Source organism: Rattus norvegicus, chromosome 19 (assembly GCF_036323735.1).
Source record: "Rattus norvegicus strain BN/NHsdMcwi chromosome 19, GRCr8, whole genome shotgun sequence".
NCBI classification, from domain to species: Eukaryota; Metazoa; Chordata; class Mammalia; order Rodentia; family Muridae; genus Rattus; species Rattus norvegicus.
The window spans coordinates 5,813,716-5,827,999 of record NC_086037.1 but is presented as its reverse complement, the minus strand read 5'-3'; the positions used below and the strand labels follow the sequence as shown (position 1 = coordinate 5,827,999).

At 34.6% G+C, this 14,284-nt stretch overlaps 1 protein-coding gene across 10 annotated transcripts in view; it reads right to left on the bottom strand.

The window, feature by feature from the left end:
* Cdh8 (cadherin 8) overlaps positions 1 to 14,284 on the bottom strand; it is a 407,399-nt gene that overhangs the window by 73,951 nt on the left and 319,164 nt on the right. For 7 of the 10 annotated variants that reach the window (XM_017601380.3, XM_017601378.3, XM_017601377.3 and 4 more), the window contains one exon: positions 12,892 to 13,013. In XM_017601380.3, coding sequence (XP_017456869.1) covers positions 12,892 to 13,013 — 122 coding nt within the window. Of the gene's footprint in view, positions 1 to 195; positions 5,416 to 10,845; positions 11,140 to 12,891; positions 13,014 to 14,284 lie in introns of those variants that run through there. The other 3 variants (XM_039098040.2, XM_039098041.2, XM_063278321.1) reach the window with 3 other exon arrangements.

Here is a 14,284-nt window from a genome sequence, read left to right as displayed (position 1 = left end):
ACTTTTGATCATTTCAGGCGGTCCCATTGCTTGTAATATCTCAGTGAGATCCCTTTTTGTGGTCTGGTACTTTAGGCCAAAGACTCATTTTCAGCTTTCAAAATTATCATGGATACTTTGGGCCAAGGCTATGGAGCAAAATCCATCACTTTAAAACCTCAGCTGTGATAAATTGATGAAAATTAAGAGCATTACCTTAGTTTCCTTTTGGTGTCTGTGGCTTGAAATAGCAAAGTTAAGTGTATTTGAAAACTCCACTGTGCAATTACAGGTTGCTTTCCAATTTGTATATTTACGGGCATCTAGAAGGAGATTTGGAACTGTTACAGGGATTGGAGTGCGCTTTTGGAGGATCATGGAGGAATGATTTAAACCTTGAATCCTCACAGCTCTTCTTTACCCACGAGGGTATGAGTAGTTGGCAGATAGAGTTTCCCTCAAACAAAGCTCCCTGGAAGAAACCTTTCTGAGAAGTTGTGTATGTTCTCTTCCAATATTGAAAGCAGTTTTTAAACCTAGTGGATAATATACACAAACAGTGCTTAGGATTTTATTCTGAGATGAATAGATTATAGGGATGACTACTGTGCATTGCACTGTTTAGACAGACATAGACTTTTGGAATCCTACCCCGAATGTGCCAGTTTCATTTGTAAAAGCAACACTAACTTAATGCCATGTTGTTTCGTAGGATAACAGAGACCCATCTTAATTCTCTTTATAATTTCATGATATTTATCACTTTAATGTAAAACATTGGACAAGAGCTCACAGTGTAAAAATATCAGGGCTTATATTTCTATTGAAAATAGCTACCATATGATTACTATATGAATGAATCATGGCAGTCAAGATAATAATAGATATAACAAAACTGTGGATACAAGGAAATGATCCATAATAATAATGGGTTGAGTATAAGATGATGATGATCCTAAATATTTTGTGTATGTTTGAATATGAATGCTTTATTGGACTTTGAGATTTTCAAAAAAGGAAAGAAAAATCTTTGTCTTTTGTAAACGGGTCGCCATGGTCTTGTGACATATGACTTGTACAAGTGGAGGAACCATGATTTTAGACCTCCCTTATGGTTGAGTTTTTGCTTTCTACCATTACAATATATTTGGAAACACATCAAAGTTAAAAATGAATGTTTACATTATGTTTAAATTTTGTAACAATGTGTCTAGCTACATTCTAGAGCTTGTTATAACTGCAGTTAGTTTGAGTGGCCCTGAGACATAAAGTAGTTGCAAACAGTTTATCCTTAAACGTCAAGTCAAGAAATAAGAGAGCTTTCTCTTGAATTGAACTGTCCATGTTAAAATCAGTTTTAGTATTTCTTCATTAAGAGAGTAGTTTGACAATTCTAAAACTTACTTTCCTTAAAATGTGTTAAACCCAGTGTTTTCTCATGGGTATATTCATATTATTTAAAATTCACATAATACTCTTATGAAATGTCAATTGGAATGTTATTCACGATAATTGCTATTGTTTTTCTTAAAGACATTGCTTCGCATTGGAGACATGATGCTTCATCGTTCAAGAATTACAGTTACTCCAAGAGGGAAGCTTTCTGACTCTGACCAGAATTGAAAAGAAAGAAATTATATCTATCGTTGCAAAATACATAGTATATATTCTTTGGCATTTAAGACCATGGAGAATCTCTGGGCTCATGAGTGCACAAAAATCAATTAGAATGAGAGGGCAAGGTAAGATGTTCAATGAACACAACTCTTTAGAGCCCAACAAATGTATAGCTGTTTAAGGGACAAGTAGTAACTGACCGCTTTAGTCAAAGACAGCTCTGTAAGAGTCTCATGTTATAAAATCGAGGAATGACAGAGGTCTCCACTGAATCACTTGTGCTATTCTTTCTCCTGTTTACCCAATCTTGTCACCACAGACTTTATGCTTCATAGTTCAATAATTCACTGTGTATGTGAGCGTATCTGAAGAATGGAACGGTGGAAGACACAATTTCTTTATCATCTGGCATGGAGATCAGTCATAAAACAGGGTACTTAAAAGCTATACATAGATAAATTTCCTATCACTTATATATAATGTGACTGAGTTGGCTCATGTGTGCTGATGAAATGACCCATGTAAGAGTTATTTGATTAGTAAATCCATCATATTAAAAACAATGCACACAATTCATAATTTGTTTTGCATGTACAAAAGCATATAGCTACTTACCATACCAAGTCTCAGAACTTTTGTCTGAACATCACACTGGAAATGAAGCATGCTTTTTTCCATCACTTACATCAACCAGGACTCATTAGACATAGAGTTCCTTGAATCTTAACCACAAACTGTCAAACCAGAATGTGTCAGGGCAGGGCAAGTCAATACAAAGGTCCCACAATCTAAGTGGTTCTGATACAGGTTCAAGTCTGAAACCATTTCTTTTTTAATGCACGGCAAAAAATAGTGGTGCTCATGGGTTTAATCATTAGGTAGGAAAAAGTTTATTTTTCAAGAGTCAATAATGTTAAGCTCATGATGTGTTGGGAAGGATGTAATTAAAATGGTGAATCTAATTGACTTAACAAATAGCCCTAAGTCGGCTGTGGTTAACATTTTAGGTTAAACTATATTCAAAATTTCATTTTATTTTTAATGCAGATAACCATTGCTTGGACATTTTCTCTAAATGTTGATCCTGGTAGATCATATGAAGGGCATTGTGCCATTAAAATACATTGAGAAAATTGAATTTTTCAATGATGCAGTAACATCTGAATACTTATTCTAAACAGTAGAAGGAAAAGAACTGCAGGTGTATTCAAGGGAGTAAACCCCGAGAGAGTCCTATTACAGAGGCAAGTGAGGAGATGGCATGTGCAAATCTCAGAATTTCTACTGAGGCATCTTCTGAGCTCTGTTGCTATTTAAGTAATTAAAAATCTCCTTCATGGAAATTTGTAAAAATGTCCAGAGAATTACAGATGAAGAATGTGTACCTAACTTTCAGTTTAGATAACTTCCCTTCTATTTGTAAAGTGACTATGCACTTAAGATAGATAAGGTTTAGTAATTTTTAGGAAATTTATTAAGCTTCAGTGGAGAGTGCAAAGGATTCATGCACCTCTGTTTAAGAAAAATGAAGAAAAGCAAAGAATATTTGAAATACTATTAAGGAAATACATTTCAGGGTCACTATTGAATTTCGAAGCATACAAATATTTCTTGAGATTCATCAAAGAACATTTTCAAGAAAGAATCTAAAAAATACTGATGATAGAACCATTCTGGTTCTATAAATTATTAGATTATACATCCTTCTAAATTTGCATGGAATTCTTATAATTCTTATTAAAATTTTATTTTGCAATAATTTACCCTGTGAAGATCAGATCTGTTAACAAGACTGTCATGTGACCAATTAGAAAATTTCCCATGAGTTCTTGTATTTTCTATTCATCAGTCTGTTTGTAGGTCTTGAAACATGACAGTCTGTGAAATCCTCTCTCCCCCCTCTTTTTCTATTGTAACTTTTCTGGTATGCAATAGCCAGTAACTGTATAACACAAATTGGAGAAGTAAATTAATGGACAAATGAACAAGTAAGTAATTTCAGACATATTTTCTCATCCTTGTTAATGTGTATAATTTCCTAAAAAGTAAACCTTAGGAGATTTGTTAGTATACCAACAAAAATTTTATGACTCGTTTTTAACGCGTCTCATTAAACATATCTACATTCTTTTCAGCTTTCAAGGTAGATCTGAAATTCATTGACTCACATTTTCTATATATGTATTTCAGTAAATTTGGGTTTAGACTTCTAATATGACAACAAATGGTAGGTGAAAGATGTGTCTTCATTATTATCATTTTATTGTTTCAACAGTATTATAGTACCCTAAGGACTCTAAAGGGTAAAATTCACCATCAAATTAATATTGATAATCAAAGCTGCAGAGAGAAGGTACTAATGTGCTGTAATTTTCAAAATATTCCTCAGAACATCAGGAATAAATATGTATATTATAAATATATGTAATATATTTGTGTATGTGTATATTCTCTAGGAAGAATATATTATGATGATCAGTGGGCATATGCAACTAAAGCAGTCACTCAAAAATGTCCTCTGGTTACATTTTAACTTCTCCTACAATTATTTAACTAGAAGGTGACTCTAAAGCAGTAGTCAGTAAAGGAAAAAAAATACAATGACAGAATATGGCAATTTCATAATTCCATTTATTCTATTAGTATTAGCTTCATTCAAGAAATAAATAATAATTTTCCTGAAAGAATAATGTCTATTTTTTATAACAGTAGGTGTTTTTTTATTTCGAAGAAGAAATGAATGACTGATGATCAATCTTTAGTTTACTTTTCCCCACTAAAAGTTAAAATTATTTGAACTTACTAATTTATGTGCATAAATGAAAATAAAGTATGTTTTTTAATTCATCTATGTTGTCCATAATCAAACAAAAGTTGAAAATTATTTTCCTAGAGAATTTTTCATGAAAAAAACTTAAAATAGTTATTATTTACCAAGAAGGAAGATATGTAAATACTACATGAAATATACCTAATCTAGAAAATGACCCAATTATGTCAGAACTAGTTCATAGAGTCCAGATATAAACACTGGTCATGTCTATTTAAAAGATACTAATAGAATTTATGGGTAAATTGTTAAGCCATTCAGTTATAGTCAGGATTTTATTTTGTCCTCTATTCAAAATGGCTTCTTGTATCATTTCTTTTTTTTAAACTAGAAACATGCTTTGTCCTCAACATGTCACATGCCTCTTTAGAATGCACAGCATGAAGGAAAAAGCCACAGGAACATATAAGTATATGGAATTTAGGACACCACATATCTACTATGAAACAAGTAACCACTCTTTCTGCTTTTCATCTCACTTTTCCTACTTTTTACTGACATTACACTTACACAAAACAGTATCAATGTTGTTTTCTGAATGAAATGTTTAGATAAGTTTGCTTTTATGTTTAGTTTCCTGTGTTGCTATGCTGACTCAAAATGTTCCCTATATATATTTTATGCCCTCCAGAGATGATCAATATTAAAAACAGACCATTCCATCTGTTATAAAAATGTATAGATCCTGAAATAGTTAGCTTTCATTTAAAGGTAAACACCAGTTGTCTTCTTTGGCTTGAAGTCACGATCGCCTTTACAACCAACTTATTACCAGACAGTTTTATATGCTAGCGCCTGCTTGTACTGGCTAACCATAGTTCCTAAGCTGAACTGACTGTTTATTCTTCAAAAAGGTAATGCCTTCAACATGGATCTCCTGAGTCATTTATTTTATCTATGTCATTTTGATAGAAACTTACAAATGTTTTTAATTTATTGCTCTTGAACTTGTTTAATTCAGTGTTTCCTGACCTTATTGAGGAATATACACAAAATATACAAACACAGATGCACATGCACACGCACTCTCTCTCTCTCTCTCTCTCTCTCTCTCTCTCTCTCTCTCACACACACACACACACACACACACACCACCACCACCACCACCACCACCACCACCACCACCACCACCTTCACCACCAACACCACACCCCAGATTACTATGCTACTTTACAAGTTTGATTTTTTTTGTCATCTGTAGGAAGATGTTGTAGATGTTGTAGCTTAACACTTGAAAGCTATAGAAATGTAGCCACTGCTTTCTCCATCTTTCCAATACCTCTGGTTCCATTTTAAATACAAGGTATGTCCTTAGTAGAAAGTCTATGCTCAAATTCTATTAGTATGCAGAGCCAGTATTCCTTCTTTAAAACCATAATCTTTTCCCTATTTTAGGGAAAAAGTAAAACAAACATACCTGTGATTACCTAACCCTTTTTACTTAAACACCTACTGAGTAGTGAATAAGTTTAAAAACCATACAGCAGACCTTAGGTGAAAGGTCAGATGTAAAAATTTCCACTCAATATGCCATAACTGAACATAAGACTTTTGGATTTTTGCAGAAGTTTTGATCTTGGATTTTTAAGTGAGAGGTGTTTGACATCTACTGACAGTTAATTACAAAAAAAACTATATTGAACTTTTGAGTATATAGCTACAAATATGGAAGGTAGAGGCAGGATTATCTGTAATTCAAGGCCATGCGCAGACTCATAACAAGTCTCAAGGTGACACAGGCTATATGAAACTTCAAGTCAAAACTAAAAATCATATATACATACACACATATATATATATACATAATAAATATTTATTTATACATTATATATGTGTGTGTGTGTGTGTGTGTGTGTGTGTGTGTGTGTGTGTGTATTCCTTAATAGTGAGTCACAACTTTGATAGATGTCTTAAGGCTGACATTTGGATTGTTCTATTCCATAATCTTAAATTATATTTTATCACATATTCTTTTCTTGCTCTCAAAATTGTGTTCTATAATCCATATTCCTATTAATAACCCTCCTAAAAAGTTTTTCTGCATGTAGCTTATCCAAATATGGTTTTATGAATTCCATTAACTAATCACCTTTTTACTCTACTAAAATCAATTAAAAAGGAGTATTTCTCATTTTCTGTTGAGGTCATCAAGTTCTTCTGGTTTAAATCATTCCTGCTTTCCACTTGTGTAGACAGATAGATCAAAAAAGAGAGAGGTGGTTTCTGAAGGACAAGTTAAAATAAAATCCCCTATCCCAACTTCATCAGTGCTACTAAAACACCCTCATTTTACTTTTTGTTTTGTGTGTGTGTGTGTGTGTGTGTGTGTATGAAAATCTCTCAGAAACTGAAAAGAAATGAACAATGTTGTAAACTTATTCTTTGATAAACACTGATTATCTTTACCTCTCATATTTAGATTTCCTTCTTTTTATCCAAGGTTTTGTAGAATGCATTTAAGTAAAGTAAATTATTTATGCCTCAGGAGTTTGATATATGTTTGCTCCTTTGGTCATGTCTCTCACTTATCGTCAGAATCTTATTGTTCCCATTGTTTTTAATTTACTCACAAAATTTCAAAATTCTTCTTGTTTGGGAAGTACAATAAATCCCTAGAAAGCACAGAGGTCTGACACCATGATTTTTTGTGGTAGTGTATGCCTCCAAGCCCAACAGAGAGGCAGGTGGAAGTCTGTGAGTTCCAGACCAGCCTCCTCTGAAATATCTTATTCCAGGTCAATCAATTAACTCTTCTGAGATCCTTTCTCAAGCAAAAACAAAGAAAACCCGAGAATCTTCTTCATCCTTGGCTTCCATAGCTGTGTAATGGCTGCATGTGCCAAATTCCTCAACTATCTACATCTACGTCTATGATTCTATGTGTCATGTTTTACATATGGCAAAGATTCGGTTGCCTCTGTCTCCACCTGAGAGAAAAGGCTTAACCCGTGTGCTCTGCCGTTCCAGCCTCATAAAGGCCCTTCATATTATACAGTATGTGCTTGGCCTCACAACACTGGTACACATTCTGTTCAGACATAGAACGTTTTTATAATCTAGTCCTTGCTTCCTATTTCTCAGGCCGAGGCATCCTCAATTTCAAGCGCTTTTGCTGCAAATTGTGTTCCAGCGTAAGGTGCTGACTAGAAGCTGCTTTTCATGTATAGTTCTTTGTCATTGCAACCCCATAAAAACAACAACGCCAACCAACCAGAGTTTCCAGGGACTAAACCACTACCAAAAGACTATACATGGACTGACCCAGGGCTCCAACTGCATATGTAGCAGAGAATGGCCTTGTTGGGGCACCAGTAGAAGGGGAAGCCCTTGGTCCTGCCAAGGTTGGACCCCCAGTGCAGGGGAATATGGGGGCAATAAGGGGGATGTATAGGGGGAATACCCGTATGGGAGAGGGGGAGGGGAGGGAATGGGGTTTATGGACAGGAAACCAGGAAGGGGAATAACGTTTGAAATGTAAGAAAAGAAATATATTTATTAAAATTTTTTTAAAAAAGAAAGAAAAACAAAACAACAGAAAACAAAGCGCCAGACAATACTTTAGATCACTGCTATTTTGCTCTTCACCTCTGTTATCTGTTTCAACCTTTGTTTCGTTCTAAATGACATATCTTAAGTGATGTGATTCAGCTATTCTATTGTTTGCCATATGTCCTTCATTGGACTTTACAAGAATGCTTCTACACTTTCATGTTGTGTTCCCAGTTGATGTTATAATAATTAGGACACCATAGATGCATGATAATTAGTGTCCAATACATAAATGGACAAATTTCCATCCAAAGAAGTTAACATGTGTACTGTCTGTCTGAGAGTAAAGCAAGTGTTTCCATAGTAATAAATTCACTTTGAAATATGTCTCATTGCTGAATGAAATCAATCGGAAGCATAAGTCTTAAATTGTGTTACTATTCCTTATATGGCAACTACGTTATATATTACTCAGATGTGTGGGTGAGGATGTTTTGGTGAGCTATGATATTTCTATAATAAGTAAATGGCATATGGCCACAATTTTGCTAGAGATACGTGAAATTCATGAAGGTGAGCTAAACTCTTCTTATTTTGGTATATTCTTATTATAAGCCAGGCACAATGACTTCAGTCTAAATGGCAGGTCTCTGTTAGTACAGATGTTGACGAAACTCAAATTATAACCCATTACATTCATTTATAGAAACAAGATAGGCTGTTTGATAAAGGAAAGAAAGGCTTAAGCAACCTGTCATCTAAGTTTTTGCATACTAAAAAGAAAGCTTGACTCATGCCAAAAATGAATAAATATTTAGTCCCTGGGCAGAGAAAAAGTCTTAGAAGTAAGTCTTTATTCATGTTTCTACAGTGTGTAAGACATTACTACCTGATATAAAATCCCACCAAGTCCTACTTAAGAAATATGATGCAGAACAGAGTTCTGCAAAGCTCTCTAGCCAAGTGTGGGCAATTGTCTACCTTGCTTTCCCATGATTGGTTCTGAGTGTAGGAATGATAAGTACACTGAACGAAGACACTGGTGTTGCACACTTTTTACCTGTTCTTTCACCTGCTGACTGGATTCACATGGTCTTCCAATAGGCTCTGCTTTATCCCCAACTGACTCCTCAGACAAATGGTTTCTGTCCCTGTGGAACTTATCCGGACTCTAAAGAATTTTCATGATGTATCATTACCTCCTCAGGTCCATTTAACTTGTGTGCTAGATGTGTGAAAGAATTTCTTGAAAATCTATAAATTCTAAATTAAATGGAGGAAAATTCTCTGATGATAGTTCTGATTCTTCTCTATTGCATTCCACATTTCTCATGCTTAGCCAAACTCTGGGTTATAGATGATGGTCATCGAAAACTTACTGACCAAAACAAATCAGAACAAACTAAGACCTTCTCAATCCCAAGTGTGAACTATTAAATATTTTTTAGTGTGATGCATATTCCGAGTTTACCTGGGGCACTAGTCAGACTTAAGCGAAGAGATCTTTTCTATGCTTCCCATGGCATTAAGAACCAATTGCTTGGTAATGACTGTATCACATTTTGATTGACTTAAATCTCTAGCGGTACCCCTTTTTATATAAGACAACTTACCTATATCTATCAGACATGGTGTTTGAACAGAATAAATAGCATTCAGAAATACTGCATTAATGCTTAGTGATTTAGCAGGATCATTTAAAATGTTCTAAGATAAAAAAGTATTCTGGTTGATTTTTTTTTTTTTTTTTGTGAAGGATAGTGACTTCTGCCTCTCTCTGACAGTGATTATAGCTCTCTTGAGAGAACCATTTTTTATGAATGCCACCTTTTGCTTCATAATTTTAAGAAGGTCACAGAAACAGGTGTGTTTCACTGTTTTCCTGCAAAAACATAGTATACCTCTTTTAATGTGATACATTACAGACTAGTGCTGATTGCCTAGACAAGTGAAGGAGCCTCTCTCTGTCTTCTCTTAGGTGGTTCTGGATGTGTTTGATAAATCGAATTCTGTTGAAAGGGATATGTTGCAATAGATTCTCTACCTCTATATTGACATTGGAGCCCTTTTGTGAGGGCTTTTAGAATTGTTTTGCATATGCCCTTGCAGTCCAGACCTTTTATGCTCTCTTTAAGAGCTAGTACTGGACCATTGTTAAAGATTTCCAGGTGCCACGTCTCTGATAAACTGTTTCTTGAAGAAGTTTCTCCAGAAATGTGTATCTTGCAGGAACACAAGCCATTCGAGTGTGACTTTTATCTTCCTGAGGTTATTTTCCAACAGTATTAATTGTTGAATAATACTAAGATATCTATTAATGTATTGAGTACTACTTCTTTTTTAATACTTTTCATGATATTATGGACCCGAATATGAACATTGTATTTCCGAAGTGAGTTATCTATTTGTGCCTTATTATGAGAGATAGCTAAACTCGTATTCTACCTGGAGATTGTGGTGTATGCTTTTAATACTACAACTGAGGTGACTGAGACAGAATGGAAAAAGTGTTTGAGGACAGTACCAGTGACATTCTGAATTCAAAGGCATTCTGGGCTACATAGACATTTCTAAAGTTTTAAGTCAGGAAAATATAAAGAAATATACATATTTTGAATTCTGTTTCTGCATAATATGTAGTATAACAACATAAAATTTGGGGGAAATGAAGAAATAACTAAGATAATCAATCATAGACAATTAGGTAGGAGTTATAAGAAGAATCCTACATGAGTTGTGGATGACACAAAGGATTCAGAAAATCCAAGGAATTGTTCAAACAGTAGGACATGCCATACCCAGTTAACTGGATGGCCTAAACCCATGCAAAACTCTAGTGATCATGCTTAAAGCACATTCATTAGGGGACACACTGCAGTGAAACACACACAGCAAAGACATTTGTTCACACAATAAACCATTCATTGCAGTTTGGAAAAGCATAAAACAAAAAAAATCAACATTTTATTTGGATGCTGCATATGATAGGAGAGAAAGCAATGCATTGTTTTTTGTTCGTTTCCTTGTTGTTTTCTTTCTTTCCTTCTTTTTTTCCTGAAGATAAGTAGAATGGCTGAAAAAAATCATTAACTTTATAAACAGTCAAATTCCACAGGGTAACAATCCAGATTCTTAGAGATCCAAGCAACAGTCCTGTCGATATCACTATTGAGGCCAACATGTGAAGTGTCAATGCCATTGACTCTGAACTTGTGTGATGAGTTCTGCATGAGCAATGAAGTTCTAGTTAAATCCTAATGCATTTTACAGATTCTGTATGATACATAAATTCCTAGCTTGTATCTGTAGTCCACTCTGTTATCCTATCAATTTTCTGCTCCATGTAGCAACCATTCCCTTGAACCCGATCTGCCACATTTTGATCAAACTTTCTCTGCCTATTAATTCAGGAACCTGGCTAAGTAATATCACTGACCTTTGCACATGTGGACATGTGCATGCACATATACACAAGCGTGTGAGAGCACACACACACATACACACACTGCCAAGAAGGATCACGAATCAAGATGCTTAGAGTCATGATACATACTTGACAATTCTGTTATAAAATTAGAAACAAGGCTAATTGGGATTTGGAATATGAAAATAAAAACCATTAAGGCTGAATGTTTTGATAAGAACACGGCATCTAGTTAATTAAAGACCATGCATTTTTATTATGAGAATTTTAGCTTTGCTGTGTACGAAATGTGTATTTTGTGCTCTTGTTGCTTGCTTGTTTGTTTTTGTTTTGTTTTACATTTCTGTAGACTAGGGGAAGAGGAAGTAAACATTTGGATTAGTAAGAATTGTCTAGAAGATTTTACCCACTCTTTTATGGGCAGGTTACCTCTTTTTCCTTTGTAATATCAAATAAGAGAATAGAACTAGGTAGCTACAGTCCTATTCTTTTCTTTAGGATAAAAAAAAAATGACTCTTGTCAGGTAAGCTTCTTGGCAAATAGTAAGTTTAATTCCTACCACCCACGTGAGGCCCAAGAATAGTTGGATTAACAACTCCAGTGTCATGCTGTCAGCTGCTGTTTATTTAAATTAAAATGTCACCATCCAGAAATAAATTAGGAAGTTGAAAAATGATAAATTTCTTAAACATACAGTACTCCGGCACCTCGTTAAAATAAATCTATTACACATGTGGTTGGGTGATTTTACATAGGTTAGTTGCATTTTGACATTCAGAGTATAGTGGTTTCTGTAGATTTTGTTTTGCATTTTACCTTCCCCCCCACACCCTGAGCCTTGACTCTCCTTCCCTCCCTCCCACCCTATCTTCTTCCAGCCCTGTCTCCCTCCCTCCCTCCCCTCTTTCCTGCTTCTATCTTTAGATCTTTAGTGTATTTCTGTCTGTTCTATTTTATACATTTTTCTGCCCTTTATTTTTGTCTTCATTATCCCCATCTATGCCTTAGGAGTCTTACCTCTACATATTGAAATGCCTTAGGGGCATATCTAACAATTTGATGTCTACATTATGTTTACTAAACTTGCAAATATGTGTACAGACATAAGTACCACTACATAGAGCTTTCTATAAACTACTGTGTTTTTTTGCATTCCACATTTGTGCATTAATCTTCTTTTCAACATAAAACAAAAATGCATGCTTCCCATGAGCTATTCTTTAGATTCTTGCCAATTGATGGCGATTTCAACCTTCTGCACTGTAAGACTGTCCCCAGCCATCACCCATATGTGATGTATTTTAAGACAGTGATTTGGCTGGGGTCAGAGCAGAGCAGATCATCACACTTTCTGAGCCAATTGGTTCCTAAGTTAGAAGAGAATTAACATCTGAGAAAGACAAATATTCCCTTCTGTTACCGCTTGGAGGAGTTTCCTGCCTGTGACTTTGTAAATCCAACCAATGCAAAATCAGGAAGTAATGCAGGTTAATTAACTAGGAAACAGTTGTATACAAACATATTCAGTATTAACAACATGGAGATATTTACTTGGCCGGGTTTTCCATTTTCACATAAAAATGCCTCATATTCGGACGCGAATTCAGGGGCGTTGTCATTGACATCCAGCACTTTAATAGCAACAGGCACTCGCGATATCTGACTGTGGTTCCCTATGGGAAGGAAAAGATAACATCAGAATTCAGGGTATTTCATTTGAACTTGTAGCTCAACGCTTCATCTCTATGTGTCCTGTGTCTTCACTTCAATAGGACGTTTTCACTAGACCATTATGGTGTCTATATTCAACATTGTGAGGTAAAAGAGTGTTTTACTACATCATATATATATATATATATATATGTAAAATAGATATATGTATGTAAAATATATATGTAAAAGATATACATATATATGTAAAATAAACAGCAACACAAATCACAAATTAGTATTGTAAACACTGTTCTTCTGGAGATTACCACACAAACGACCATATGTAAATGAGCTGAAAGAGGTTTTGCTTATCAAGTAAGATGTATTTTATTTAAAACCCATCATGTAAATAAAAACCATGTATACAACAGTGATTTTTCTGTTCACTGAAGGAGAAAAAGGTGCCCAGTGCGAGCTGTCACTCATTTGTCGATGTATTTTTTAAGATAAAGCCTATCAAGCAGGTGAAAGGGCAGAATTATATCAAGCATGAAAAGGGGTAAAATTTGAGAAGACGAATCATATACTTTGAAAATTTTGTATTTTGTTAAAATAACTCAGTTATTTTATTATTGACATTTTCACAATTACTTTCATGTAAATAAGATTGTAGTCTTCTAATGCTTCTAGGTCAATTCCCATAGTAGAGCATCTAATATTGTAATCTATGATCCTATGATCTTTAAAGTAAATATAAAGTATATTCATACATTTGTCTAAACATACACACACACTTTTGTTGTTTCTCAAATGTATTTCAGGGTTAGGCACTGCTTATCTTTTAATGAGTATTAAATGAATGTTAAATGAATGTACCTTGATTCTGACTATAGCGTGTTGTAATCTTTGATCTGTTGTAAATTACACAGAATGTGTTGAAGAGGGACAATTATTTATTTGTGTTTCTGTGGCATTGAATATTTATAAGCTAACAAAGAGAGAAACATGTTTTGGGTTTTCAATATGAACAAAAAGGCCTACAACTCATATGACAAATTTCTGTTTTTGACAATGGATTAAGGACAAACCTTTCAAACCTTCAAGTATTTTATCATTTTAAAAATATGAATGACTTCAAAGTTACAAAAGCAATGACTCCAACCAGGCTACAAATTCACAATTGCTTCCCAGCTTGCTCTTCAAATGTAAATGCAGCTTAATTGGAGTAGCATGCTCTTACATACAGAAATGCTTTGAGCATGGAGAGCTGACACTGGCCCCATAAAATTGT